This window comes from Lissotriton vulgaris, chromosome 12 (assembly GCF_964263255.1).
Source record: "Lissotriton vulgaris chromosome 12, aLisVul1.2, whole genome shotgun sequence".
NCBI lineage: Eukaryota > Metazoa > Chordata > Amphibia > Caudata > Salamandridae > Lissotriton > Lissotriton vulgaris.
Genome location: NC_141700.1, coordinates 741,187,128 through 741,202,547, shown reverse-complemented (window position 1 = coordinate 741,202,547; position 15,420 = coordinate 741,187,128). Strand labels below are relative to the sequence as shown.

The window sequence follows — 15,420 nt, the reverse complement described above, 5'->3', positions numbered from 1 at the left end:
AGGGCTTTATCTCTGCTTTTTTGGCTTAAAAAGCCAAGAAAGCTGAGATAAAACTATCCCCCCAATTTACAAGAGGGTGCTAACATAATCGCATGTTAGCACCCTTTTTCCCAACGCCTCGCTTTGCATCTCTAATGAGATGCAAAGTGGGTGTCACTGGGCATTCCCCGGATGGACTACCTTGCAAATATCGCTGATGTTCACATCGCAATATTTATAAGGATGCCCCAGCATTTTAGCCGTTGTTTTCTCCAAAAACTAACGTCTGCTAAAATGCAGACTTACCTATCCCTAACATTGGGGTGGATTATGCTGATACGACCCTTTGGTTCTCGCCGTTTTGCGGGGAACATCGCTGGAAAACCAGCGATGTTCCCTGCAAAACAGCGATAACCTCGCTATCTCTGGAATTTTTATCGCCCTGGAGAAACGCGTTGTTAATAACGCGCTACCAGGGCAATAAATTCCAGAGACAGATGGCGATAATAAAATTATCGCTAAGCACGGCCAGCGATAATTATCGCTGGCTGTTGATAATATGCGCCTTAGTTTGTTTAATTGTGCCAAATACAACCAGGTTTGGTCCTCCTATGAACCTTGCTTGCAGCATTGAGGGGTGAAGAATCTGGATGTCCATTGTTGGTTACCCAGGGAGGACCAGGAATTAGTAACCAATTTATAAATTAGTGATTAGATTCAAATACACTACTCTCGGGACCATGCTATAAATGTATAGGATGACTATGGGTAATTCAAACCTCCTGAAGAAGTTCAGTCTAGCCAAAATCATTCAAACCAACAGCTCTGCTAGCATGGTAAAAATAACAGCAAATCAACTGGCGCTCTGAGAATAGTCTGTGGATTTCCCGACCACACGTCTGAATACTATGCACACAATCTCTGAGGGAAAAACATTAATGAAATTAGAGACTCAGTCAACTAAGGTTTTCGAAATTTAGAGTTTGTATTATAATTTACACCATCAATCAGTAAATTGGCATTTAAGAAATTCAGACATTGGTCTTAATAAGCGAATATATGAGAAGTATGAAACTTCACATTGATACACAAGTTAAAGTAATAGTTCCTTCCACCAGCATGGGTAGGGGAAAGTTCTCAAAGTTCTCTCAGCGGACATAAGACAAAGGGAAGAGAGAACAGAGATGCTGGCAAGCCTGCCAGCATGAGTCCACAAAACAGCCGAGGCAGAGGGACCACAGCTGCGCTGAAAGGGAAAGAGCTGTAGAACAACGAAGGCTGTGGATCCTACGTCTACCCAGCCCGGATCTCAATAATATAATCAACAGAACAAGAATGGCTGGATAGGCAAAGTTATTATCATGAATGACAGTGACGTAGTCAAAATGTACTACGTTACCAAGGCCTTTTTTTACCAAAAGCAAATTTATTTAATTTTTGGTTTTTAAATTCATCAAAACATATGGGCAAACCAAAAGACTGTCACGACAGTGAGTACACGAATACAGTATTTACATTTATACACAACTACCACTATACATTATTTACAAATTGAAAAGCACACAATTCAAATGAGCACAGTTGTGAAAGACACACCAAGAAAAACAGTAACATTAATCAAATATCCAAACATAGATTGTGTTTATATACAGTGAAAAAGTTCCTACAAACAAAAATACAACCAGTCCATGGGGGTATGAAACCAAGGGACAGGCGGGAACAGATGGAGTAGTACGCCTGCCTGCCTGACAACCCTGTGGTTGCGATTTATATTGGGTTACACAGCTAGGGTTCCAGGTGGTTTTTTGTTTTCACTTCCTAGGTGCACCCTTTTTGAATGGCCACAGGGTAGGTATGTCGACGCGTTTCGAACCGGATTTGTTGACGGTTCTCTTCAGGACGGGGACTGGGAACAAAACGTCTGTAATGATATACAGAGTGGGTGTCAGGATTAATTGTGATAGTTTTACAAGAACTTAATGGAATTGACTCCACAACTCAAAAAGACTTTTACCTGCACGAGGCAATGAGTATGCCTTGGTGACGGTAATTCGCCGGTGTAGGGATAATTTCTGTAAAAACATACAAGAGTGAAGCTTAGCACCCTGGGCTATGGTCAGATGTTTAAGGCTATACTGATACAAAACACCAGTTATCCGAAAGGACCGGAATTCGTACCTGTAATTAGCCGGTTATGGATCTTTCAAGTGTAGTTGTCCGCCACGCGGTACACACACGGGGTTAGGACTATTCACATGGTGGCAGTGTTTCAATTCAGGCTGAAAACAACACAGAGAGACCAGCGCGCGGGATTAAACAAGTGTTGCCACATGACGTGTGTCATATACTATGAGACGCCGAGTGGCGTAGCCTACCTGAACAAGTGGCTTATGTAGCGCGTAAATCTCAAGGATCACTTCAGGACCGGTATGGGATATGCCTGTACCTGCATTACAAGGAGGCAGAGATTCATTAAATCACACGGGCCCGTCTGGCGGGGGGTAAAAGTGAACTAGCGCTTCGCGCATTTGGGCAGAAAACATGCACGGTGCTTACTTTGACGGGAGGATTCAATCACTCGAGGTCTCTCTGGCAGGAACGCGCACGGTCTGTCAGTGTGTCACAGCACTGGATGAGGTTTTTTTGAAAACTCCCTTGCCGGTTGGCTTGTGGGAGTGGCTGAGGGGCGTAATCAGTGGAGGATCATGGTCCATGTAGTTCGGGCCAATATTAAGTGAATATTAACACGTCTCTATCGGGCATTGTGTGCAGCGCGTGATCACACCGGGACAACAGTATGATCGAGAAAATAAACTGGGCGTTGGACACTATTTCCAAAGTACGCTATGAAATCCGAATATGTCACCAGTAGGACCAGGCACCAGGGCAGTATAGCAACAAACATAGTAGGTAACTCATGTACAGAATATTATGCAGAGCATAAACAGAAATTACACATCCGGGTTAAAAACAGCAGCAGCACAACCAAGCTCAGCCGAGCAACTGAGGAGTGGATTACAGACTCGAAATTTCTGACATTTCGTTCAGGCCAATGTTGGAAGTATCGAACTTCAGGATGAGATATGCCTCTTTCTGGGCTAGGCGCAGAAAGGGAAAGAGCAGCAGCTGAGCAGTCCGCATAGTCCACAATAGTCTCAAGCTCAGTGGGTTCAGCGTCAATATAGGCCAAGCCCGAATCTGCAAGGCAGTGGCGTAACGAAACAGGTGACCCCCTGTAAAGTACAAGGAGAGTCCCCCTTCCAGACTTACTCAGGAGCTCTCGGGGCAGGGGAGGGGCCCACTGGTGTTCGGGGCCCCACAACCTGGGGGGGCTGCGGGAACTGTCTTACACCACTCCTGCCAGGATCTTTCAGACTCTTCTGGAATCTGTGCGTCTTCCTTCAGAAGCATTGATAATATATTTCTATAAGTCCAGAGATGACATCAATTGTCCCTCCACCATGGTGTGAGATTCCATAAGGTAATCATCTGCTCACCCAATGCAAAAGTGGCAATATGGACATAGTTTGTCAAAGCACGCATGGGAACGGGGTGTCTGTCCAAGGCACACAGGTTGATTGATGTACAATAGCTATTCATTCCAGTGGCTTCTCGTGTGAACGGAACAACAGTCTCTGTCACATACTAGTGTCCACTAAAGAAATACAATTGCATCCATGCCTTCCAAAAGGCTATGCAAAAGTACAAAAAACGCGACTTGAGGGGTGCTGTATTGTCGTTGTTTCATATGGATCTGATGGAAAGGTGTAAGCTTTCCATGAAATGTGTCAGGTTAAACTTAAATCAAATTGAAATACATCATTATAAGTCAAACAATCAATCAACAAAGCTCTATTTCGATATATGATATCATAAAAGCACATTTACAAGTTTAAAACACAATTCATAATAAATACATTAAAAAGAGAATTTCATCTAAAAAGCTTTTTTACAATAAATAGATAAAACATTTATTACACTTTAACAGCTTTGTGAGTGTTTAAAAACAATAGATTATACAGATTCTTCATAAAGCCTTTAGTCTAATCAGCCATGCCCAGCTTAAATTATAATTATAAGTGTACTTTTCAGACTCAAACAGGTAAAATTCAATTAATGCATTGATCAAGCAAACACACGTTGTAAATCATTATATGTAAGCATTCAGAGGTAGTTATGGCCTATAACCACATTCAAGACCTATATGTGCCAACTACAGGTCAACATATAAATACAATTTCGTTTTAGGCAAGCTAAGTCACTAGGGTTATACAGAACATTTGTGAGAGGTTTTGTATTTCTATCTTGAGAAATAAAAGATTTGAACCAACATTTCAAACATCATTGGTGTATTACAATGAGGCTAAAAGGACAGACTTTTGGGCCTTTCTATTTTAGCATTTGTCATGAAATTTCACACATTTATAAATGAAACTCAATTAATGCATCAATATGTACAATTTTCATTAATTGCACGATTGCAGAAAAATACATTTAGTAAGTTATTCGTTTTAATAAATTCAAGACATATGAATATAATTTGTTAGAAAGTTAGGCACACATTTTGTGTTTTTTCATCTACCAAACAAAGCATGCTTTTGCGGTGCTTGTACTGCAAGTTTCATTGAAACTTTTTACACGTATGCAAGATGCATGTATGCTTTGTGTCTGTACTCATTGTCACACCTGGGGTATATGTCACGAAAGGAAAGATCAGCATTTACGCTGCATCACCACCAATGGAAACAGGTGTCTCAGCACTTCCCCATGGCAGACGGACCCTCACACTAGCAACAATGATATATGCTTATGGAGAAGCACAATCTAATTATGCAAGCCAAACTTGCAAGTTAAGAATGCACCCCAACTAGAACAATGAAAATCCCTTCCTTTACAGCAGCCATTTGCATTTTCACTGGCATAGAATATTTTCCTAAGGTCTACTGTCTTTTTTCATTGTATTTATTTTTGTGTTTTATGCAGTGCAATTTCGGCATATGTTGATTAGGGTGCTTTACAAGAGAACAATAACAATACATATAGCAATACCATTAAACAGATTGATCCAGTAGTTTGCATCAGGGGAGAAAGGCCAAACAGTTCCTATCTGGTTAGATTGGATAAGCCAGAAAAGGCGATGGGGAGAAGTGATCTTAGCCTTATTTAAAGTGTCTCTCAAATACGAGGATTTTGAGATCTCCTTTGAATGTGAACAGATATGAGGCATAGTACAGAATTTGTGGGAAGGAGTTCCAGATACCTGTTGTAGGGCCAGAGAAAGCCTCAACACAGAAAGCGTATTGTAATTCGCATTGTAGTGATGACCTTCCAGGAATGAGCTTCCTGCTTGCTTGCCACCCCCACATCCCTTTTTGTTGTTTTTTATCTTACCACTACTTTCCTCTTACCTCTCCCTAGATACTAAAAGTGCAACAATCGTACATCAGGGGAAGTGGAGGCAGACCTAACATTCATGTAGTTAGGCCATCACTGGGAACAGAGACTTGTCTCTATGGCCCATTTCCATGACACCACTCACCTCAGTTTCTGTTCTACACCTCATGTATTGTTGATTTTCTCTTTTTTGAGGGGGTTGTTTCTTAAATTTTTTATCGTTGGGTGTGGATTCTTATTCAACTAATTCGTTGTTTTAGTTTTTTCATGGGGTTATTCATCAAACCAATGATTTTGTTTTTTCTCTTTACCATCAGTATCCCAGTGGGTAATTCTACAGAGACGCATAAGGCAATACAATATCCTCATGCTCTTTACTATGGATGTCTTATGTTATCAGAAAGGATTAACAATTCTCCCTAGCCAGATTGACAGATTAATGCCAATACCTTCTCATTTACCTTCCCGTCACTGGCCTCCCCAAATGGGCAATCTGCTACAACCGGTGCAGACTGCACGCAATCTAGAGGTAGTTATATATGATCAGCTATCTATGAGGCAGCAAGCAGTCAAGGTCGCCTCAACTTGCTTCACCATCTTAAAATGGCTCCGTAAAGTACTTTGGATGTTGCCTAGTCCCACACAAAGAATTGTGATCCAGGCCTTGATTATGTCCAGGCTGGACTATGGCAACGTCCTGTACCTAGGAGCAAATAAGGAGGTAGTTCGAAAACTGCAAGTAGGTCAGAACTCTGTGGCTAGACTGCTCTGCCATGTGTGGAACAAGTACTCCATCGCAGGTTCTCTCCGTGACCTCCACTGGCTCAGGATAGAGAATTGTGCTAAATTAAAGGCCTTATGTTATATGCATTATGTCAAGCTGGGCACTGCACCTCAATATCTGAGCTCCCTAGCCCATTCATATCTTCTGACACGCCTAATTCGATCCACCTCTCAAGCCAAATTTCTAGTTCCCAGGTTCAAACTGTCATGTATGGTTGGGCGGTCCTTTTCTTTTCTGGCCCCCTCACTGTGGAATTCGCTATCCACGCCGCTCCAGCATAAAACCAGTCATAAAAACTTTCGTAAGGGCAAAAAACTTGGCTATTTAATCAGTAGATGTTATCTCTTTCTTTCGCACTGTGTCCGATGGTGCTGGGAAGCCTCTAGGTAGCTGGTCACCTTATAAATTTAATGTAATAATAATAATAATAATACCTTAATTTAGGTTCTTGCCTTGTTTTTTAAGGTTAACTTCAATTATTCACCTGACCAGAAAACTCCTACAATTACCAACATATTTAGACTGCTATGTAAGCCTAACAAGGTCGCAGGCCTTCTTCAGGGTAAAGGACGTAATTGCTATGGTATCCAATCAAACCATGCAGAGAACCATAGTTAGTATAAACTACAGGCTTCATGGCTTTATTGAATTTTACCTTATGACCCTTGTTTTATGTTTTTAATTATTCCGGAGGTATTCGCCAATAAAGGGAATCTTCGAGTATAACTCTAGCTATATTTTATATTCTTCTTACCAATAAACAGGACCCAAGAAACTGTCCTGAAGAACACCCAGGGTAAAACAAAGTTTTCCTGTGGTTTAATCCACTGGGGTCACATTGCTCTGACCCCAGTGTGGGAGGTCATCAAATAATGAAGCATGCCTTGATAAGTTAAGGGTGAGATGACCTCTCAAAAATCTTTTGATGACCTTCTCCTCTAACAAGTCTGAAATTAAATACAACAAGTAGTTGTTTATGCTTATCCTTACATCAGAGGATGTACTTGAAGATTGACCTCCATTACTCTCCTAGGGGGACAGATTATTTTATTTTTAACTGCTGGTGTATCAGGAGTTCTCTCTCAAATTTGTGTAACAATTCCCAGGTGTTTGTGCTTCTACATTGAGCTGCTGTCCACAGAGGTGAGATACTTTCAAAATGGCCTTAGAAATAAATAAATTGAAAGAAATATTTAAACAAGCTTTCAGAAGGATACCAGGCCAAAGTGGAGCGTTTCCACAGCGTGGTTCAGTGAGATATCTTGTACCGCTTGATGACATGTGTCTGTGACCACTCCTAAAAAAGACAGAGGAATTTAAAGTCATTATTGAACATGTAATCAGACATCAGTTCCTTTTTAATGGAATTATATTTGAGTTGTCTAAAAAAGTAGTGGACTGTAATAGGCATCTGTCCTTATGATGCAGTGCAATGTGGTGTGTTGTGGTCCCAAAGATGGCGATCATCAATTTAAGCATAGGTGCGTTGACCCCTCTTCTGCAAGCCAGTACACCCAAGGCAGACTCGTTGCACTCATTATTTTGGTTTCTTTAAGGCAGGGCGGGGCTTAGGAGCTTTCTCTCCTGTCGCCGATTGAATGGGAGGATGTGTTAACTGAACTGCGCATGCCAGATTGTCTGGCATTTTTCATATGCCCAGCCTGACATGCGCAGTTCAGGCTTCATTATTTAACACTATGTGGAATCTGGAAGAGCAGAAACAAAGTCTCATCAGTCTCCTATGGAACGTTGTGCTTCCCTGACTAAGCCAATCCTGGCACTGCTTTTATACTGCTTGGTATTAAAAGCAGCATGACAGAAGTGATTGGATTGGCTGGGAATGCTATTTCACAGCATGCACATCTTTGTCAGGCTACGCAAGAAAGGAGGATCACATATAATCAAGGTAAGGATAAGTTTATCATTATGTTTATTTAATTTACAGCAGCACTTTCAATATGCTGCAACATTAAATGTGTATCACAGAGGTGATTGGTACACATTCTATTAAATTAAATGTAGCTTTAAATAGAATATGCCCTGATCACCACTACAATAAAAATGTAAGAATATCAGTTGTTCATTAAAAAGTTTTACGTGGCTCACCACTTTCGAAAGTGTCCAGCTGCCGCTGAATAGACATAGCAAAATCTACAGCGGAGCTCACTAAATTAATTTAAAGAAAGCTCAGCAGCATGTACGGAATAGATCTTTATTTATTTTCATGGACAACAATTAGCAACCACTTGATATTAGGGACAAAGTAACTTCAGTATACATTTTCATGAATTACAGTCTTAAAATGGGATAGTTGTTTATTATTAAGAATTAAACAAGTTGAATATAATATTGTAGAATTTTGCTATGAATTTCATAAAAATTTCTATTACTCAACAAATAAATCTACTTGACTAACTGTCAGAGTTCATGCTTTTACTGTGTAGTGTAACATTGTGAATAACGGTTCCTATTATAAAGTGCAGTGGAGACTTGAGCAGCACCGTGGTGTGCCATTTCTAAGGTGCATTGCAGTGTGCTGGGGTGATGTTCAAAGGACACAGTGCATTGTTGGGTTTCTGATTGAGAATGCAGCCGAGTGGGATTATGTTCAGTATAGTTATAGTTCATAAATGGCACTACAATTTAGGGCCCTATTATGATGTTGGTCAGAAAGCCTCCAACCAACATCCCTGATTTGACTTCCGACTGCCAAATGTCAATGTAGGCGGTTGGAAGTCAAACCGGCCAGTCATTCCAGCAGGGTTCCAAGGGGCTCAAGGAGCCCGTCAGCCACATGGATCCGCAATGTAATTCCTTTAGGAGGTGTTTCCTCTGTCGGGATTACGATGTCAGTTTCACACAGCCTTTCGATGTCGTCCTTTCCAACATGGTAAGGCTGTGGGAAAGCAACTTTGGGAGCCCTTAGCAGGGCCCACTTGCCTCCACAGCCTACAGTTGTTTGCCTGGGGTACATCTATGCTATCCCCTGTAAATCCCCGCACTGTGTGACAGGCACTGTGAGGTGCCTACCACAAGGGGTAGGGAATTACACAAACTCCCATTTCTATATGGGAGATTGTGCTGCGGCCAGTTTCCGACCTCAGTACAAGTTCCCATAGGGAAATGGGAGTGTGGAACCGCATGTGTGGTAAAATCGAAATAACGCAGTCCGGACCACTGACCAAAGATCCCGATTCCACGGCAATGTCGGTTGGAGGCAACTCCGACCGACATCGTAATCAGGCCCTTAGTGTATTATTGTCCTTAGTACGCAATGTAGTATGGTAGGCTAGAGTTCCTCAGATATCAAACAGTGGGATGTGCTCACATCCAAGCAGTTCTGTGTGGTGAGATGTAGACATGTCATCAGTTAGTTTTTCTACCATGCAGTGTAATGTGCTAACCTAGAGTCCCTTGGAAGCAGACATGGGAAACTAGACAACAGAGTCTTGCACACTGCACCATTACAAAATCCTGTTGTTGTATAAGGTGCACCACCAACAAAAATGCAGTGATGACATATAGTACTAGGGAAATATCCTTTACTAGGCAGCCAGAACTACGCACTACCATTACAATGCGGGTAATACAACAAACATATTGTTACCACGCGTTGCATTACTATGGAAGTCATAACAGCGACTTGCGTTAGTGTTGTTGGATTTTAAATCCAACACCTTCCCTACTGGTGAACAGACTGGAGTTGGCATAGTAATATATACTAGTCCAAAGTCCAATGCTTCCCTAAGGCAAATCGTTGGAACAATTTACGTGGTAATTGAATGCGTGGTAACAACGAGTTTGTTATATTGCCAGCGTTGTAATGGCATGCATTGTAAAAGCATGCGTGATTGTGTCATACATCCATAGTAATGGTGCAACATTCAATTTAAATACAAATGAATTTAACAAAAGAAGGCTAAAGTTGTAATGTGGAAATTGTTCTGGGACAATGTTTACTTGTAGATTATTTTGTGATCGGAGGTGTTACATAGGTCCTTTTCAACCCCAACATTTTGTCTATAACGTATATTTTTTTCAACCAATATTTATTTTCAAATATTAAGCAGCGCTTTGTTACACAATGATAATTAGCTATACCGTTTCAAAATAGGCTATGTTTAATGTTTTGTCTATGTCAGTTTTCATCTTTAAGACACACTCAATTTTAGATATACATATATTCATTCAACTAAGCAAAATCTTCTAACTTAGTGAGTTGGCCTGCATGCGGGTGAACCACTTACAGATAGCTGGAGGGCTATCAATAGCACATGATATACTCATTGGAGTATGGTTTCTCTTGAGCCAAGCAAAAACTGGCGTTCAGTGTAGTTATGAGTTTTTTGTTAATGACAGGTATGAACCTAGATAGACCTTTATATTCATTTATCAAAATGAATATAAATGTCTATCTAGGTTCATACCTGTCTTTAACATTCTATATTAAATATTTTGTGTGCGTTTTGTGTACACATGCACTTCAAACATTCATATCTGTTTCAGTTTCTTTTCAGATATGATATCCAAATACTGTTTGATCACTATTAACCCTTATACAAAACACAGGACAAATGATGGATTTGTGAAGACATGACAATAATCACTGCACTAAAATCCATATACACACAATACAATAAATCCTTATGAAAAGGAGATATGGGGAGACATTTAAGAAATTTTATCTTTATTGCTTTGTCCTTTTTCTTTGCCCATGAGATATTCCTTAGTGTTTATTTCCGGCCTTAGTAAGATGATGTAGCATTTTGGCACAAATATACAGAAAACCAGGGCAGCACCTGAAGACAGGATAGCGAAAATCTCCATGGCCACCATGTACTTGCCCTTAGTGCTGAGGTAGGCTGGAATAAATGAGAGCCAGACACTGAGGAAGGCGAGCATGCTAAAGGTGATGAATTTTGCCTCATTGAAGCTGTCTGGGAGCTTCCTGGCTAAGAAGGCTACTATAAAACTAACGGAAGCCAGGGACCCAAGATAGCCCAGCATGAACCAGAAAGCAATAGGCGATCCCTCATTGCATTCAATGATTATTGTTCCAGGATGTGTGAGTATATTATTTTGTGAGAAAGGAGGGGAGAGACTCAGCCAAGAAACACAGATGAAAATCTGAATGAGTGTGCCACAAATGGTGACCACGTATGATAATTGTGGTCCAACCCATTTCCTTAAGTTACTATTGGGTTTAGTAGCATTAAAGGCAATGACCACCATGATGGTCTTAGCCAAGATGCAGGATATACAAAGAGCAAAAATTATTCCAAAGGCAACCTGTCGCAGAAGACATTTCTCTGGAGTGGGAAATCCAATGAAAGCCAAAGAGCAGAGAAAACACAAAGAAAGTGACAAGAGTAAAAGAAAGCTGAGTGAACGGTTGTTGGCCTTCACAATTGGAGTGTTTCTATTATGGACAAAGAGACACAGAATTGCAGAAGGAATGAGTGAACACAAAATGCAGATGACTGCCAAGATGACTGCAAGAGTGTCTTGATAGGAGAGATACTCTGTGCTCTTTGGAATACATAAATCCTGTTGGGCATTTGGCCACTGATCCCATGGGCACTTTAAGCAATCAGCAGAGTCTGTAAGAAAGAATATAAAACGCATTATTAATATATTTGTTCACCTATTTAATTAATTAATAATATGTTGGTCTATTAGCTTTTGTAGAGTCTGGGGCTAGATGTAGTAATCTACTGTACAGGCGCAAACTCTATGTTTATAAAGGACTCCAAATAGGGATTTCACAAACTGACCTATAGGTACGTAGCTTGGTTCATCGAGTTCTTTAATGGTTGTAAAAATAGTAGCTGCAAGTTGCAACCAATTTTTAGCAACCAATATTTAAAATATTAAACACCTTTATTAAGTGCCTCATATATTATTGAGACATAAGTGATGTACTTATTTTTCGGAAGTTCATATCCGGGTTGATTGGGTGCATTGATTTGACGGACACATGTGGCTTATTTCACCTAGCTACTTTTGATTCCTTCTATGCCTTTCATATATTGCTCTGATCTGCCCTCTGATCTGCCCTCTGAAACTAATTGAAATTGTGCATTTTGAGACACTTTCTACTTGTGTATTGCTGTCATTTCATAGGTCTTAAAGGTCTTAAACAGTTTTTTCTCTGTCTATATTAGGTAGTCTCTGTTGTAACTTAAAGGTAAAGATATGCCTGGAGATTGCATTGAAAGGAATATGACTCATTACAACGCCAGTCATCACAACATGTGCTATTACAACGCGGTCAATACAACAACTGCGTTGTTACCAGACAAAGCCATTACGACGCAAGTCATTATTTCGGCTTGCAGTAGATGGCGCGCTGACATTAGGAATTTATAATTTACTATTCCAACCCCAGCCTACGTTACAGTAGGGAAGGTGTTGGAATAGTCAACCATACTATTTTTAATGTTAGCACGACATCTTCTGCAAGTCGATGTGATGACTTGCGTAGTAATGGCATTATGTGGTAACAACGCAGTTGTTGTAACAAGCAAGTTGTAATGGCATTGCGATGTGATGCCGGCATTGTTAAGGTTGTTTCCCCATTGAAATATGTCAGCAAAAAAAGACAAAACTAGAACTGTGACAGTGTTTAGATCAGTTTGATTTTAATCTCTTTAAACCAACATTCATTTTCCTCTCGTAATGCACACTGTTCTCATATAAGAAAACTGCAAATAGATGTGATGGAATGGGCCAGCTATTGAAAGTTGACAGATGGTAAATTCTGCATAGTTGTGATTCCCCTGCCTTAGATAGATTTGAAAAATCCACTGCATTCCCAACAGGAGAACCACAGCTAGCTCTACTATCATAAACCCCTAGCCAGTGTTCCATACTCTACATAGATGCCAGGTTTTCAGTGAAAGAATAACTTCCTAAATTCATGTGTGCCTTCCATTGCAATTTATTTCTGTTCTTATCCACCAAGGTATGACGGTTTTGAACAAGAAGTATGTAAAAATGTCTTTGGCACCCCCCTTTTCTATTTTATTGTCACCAGAAACTCAAGTTTTGCTTGTTTTAAAGAAAGAACAGCAAAGACGGCAAGAACGCCATTAGCGGCGTTGCCTTTTTACTGAGAGTTTTTGTTGCATCAGTCAAAGCATTTTTGGGAAGGTATTGGTGAAGGTTTGCTGTCAAGCCAGTAGAGGGTCGGAATGTTACTGCCAGAGAAGTTTGACACACCATCCACCATACTGTAAAAGCAGACCTTGTCTGAAAATACTATAAACATACCTATATTATACAGAATAATGTCTTGGGTGACAGACATACACTTAACAAGCTGAGCTTTCTAACTTTCTGGCTAGAGAGAATGCTAGCATTATGTAGCCAAAATCCGGTGCATTGTTTAGGCAGGCATAATGAGGAGAAATGATTTCGTTTTTATAGGAGCGATAAAATCGACCCTATCAGAACATAAGGACTATGCCACAGATGAAATTAAGTATGTTTCAAAACGAGGGATAGCAAGGGCATATGGAGAGGGAGGTAGACTGGGGAGGGCCCTAGCTCAGAAGTTATGTACTGGACATGCCCCACAACACATACATGTAATAAAGGACTCGACAGACACAGCAAAATATGACATAGAGGGCATATTGCACGAATTCCAACAGACTTATGGCCAATTATATGAATCCCGCCTAAACGTATTAACGGCCGATATACTAGACTATATGGCAGACGTGGAAATAGCATGGCTGTCAGATGCACATAGGGCATACTTGTCTCGCCCCATCACAGTTGAAGAAATCACTGACACAATTAAAGCCCTCCCTAACGGTAAAGCACCGGGCCCAGACGGCTTTACGAGCGAATTTTATAAGGCATTCGCAGACCTATTGGCACCGCACTTAGTGGGGATGTACGAAGAGGCACATGAAAAGCAGACACTCCCAGAATCTTTACGAGAAAAAATGTTAGTCACATTGTTAAAACCAGGGAAGGAACCAGAGCATTGTGATTCCTACAGGCCGTTATCACTTATAAATGTTGATATCAAGATCATAGCGAGTGTTCTTGCGGAGCGGCTAAAACCTCTGATGCCATTGCTGATTAGACCAGATCAATCTGGCTTTATACCGGAAAGGTCCACGACGCACAATACACGAACACATTACCTAACATCCGACACCAAAGCAGCAGCGGTCCTATTCGATGCCGCAAAGGCATTCGACACGATACAATGGGCATATTTACATGCAGTGCTTCAGTGTATGGGCTTTCCAATCATGTTTATGCAGTGGATAAAAATGCTCTACACAAACCTCACAGCCCGCATAAAAGTGAACGGCTATGTCTCGGACCCAATCACAATAAACAGAGGAACTAGGCAGTGGTGCCCCTTGTCGCCAATGCTATTCGCATTGGTGCTAGAGCCACTCACATGCAAAATTAGGCAACATCATCATTACTCTGCCATCCAACTCCCTACACGACCTCTACACATATCTCTATATGCGGACGACATGGTGTTATATGTTAAAAACCCGGATGACAACCTTAATGCCTTACTCCGAGAGTATATAAGATTTGGGTAACATTCAGGCTTGCAAATCAACTGGTCAAAATCACAAATATTGGCTCTGACGGATAGCACCACTCAGTTTACACTAGATTACCCACTGGAATGGTGCGATGATCCCACGTGTTATCTGGGCATCTGGTACCATAGAGATCCAGAGCTAGTGATACGTACAAACTATGGAAGGGCCGTGTCAGAACTAGAGGAGAAAATAGGTCGCTGGAATAAACTGCCACTCTCGCTAGCAGATAGAGCTGCAATAGTAAAAATAGTGCTGCTCCCTAAATTTCTTTATCTTTTCAATAACATTCCCATCAGGCCACCGATGGAAGTCTTTCGTAATATAACAAAGCTGGTGCTCAGTCTCATCTGGGCGGGTAAACAAGCGAGATTGGAGTTGCAAACACTTACACTGCCATATGCAAAGGGAGGATTTAAGGTGCCAGACCTGTATCTATATTATTTATGTGCACAAGCACAATTTGTACACTACTGGTATCATGAGGTACCATTCATATCGCATGTGGCGGTAGAAACAGGAGATGCTCAACCTGTCCCCCTATCGGCCATCCTACCGCACAAAAGGCCGCCATTGCACTCCCGCAATATAAACACTATTGACGCAACGAATACAGCATGGTATCTGATGGGCAAGAAAGCAGGGAAACTGCCATTATATGCACCGGCACTGCCACTGACA

At 41.0% G+C, this 15,420-nt stretch overlaps 1 protein-coding gene across 1 annotated transcript in view; it reads right to left on the bottom strand.

Moving 5' to 3' along the window:
- Positions 1-10,828: 10,828 nt before the first annotated feature.
- Positions 10,829-15,420, bottom strand: part of LOC147678515 (extracellular calcium-sensing receptor-like) — an 83,462-nt gene continuing 78,870 nt past the window's right edge. The window contains exon 6 of the mRNA XM_086945662.1: positions 10,829-11,757. Coding sequence (XP_086801788.1) covers positions 10,829-11,757 — 929 coding nt within the window. The remainder of the gene's footprint in view (positions 11,758-15,420) is intronic.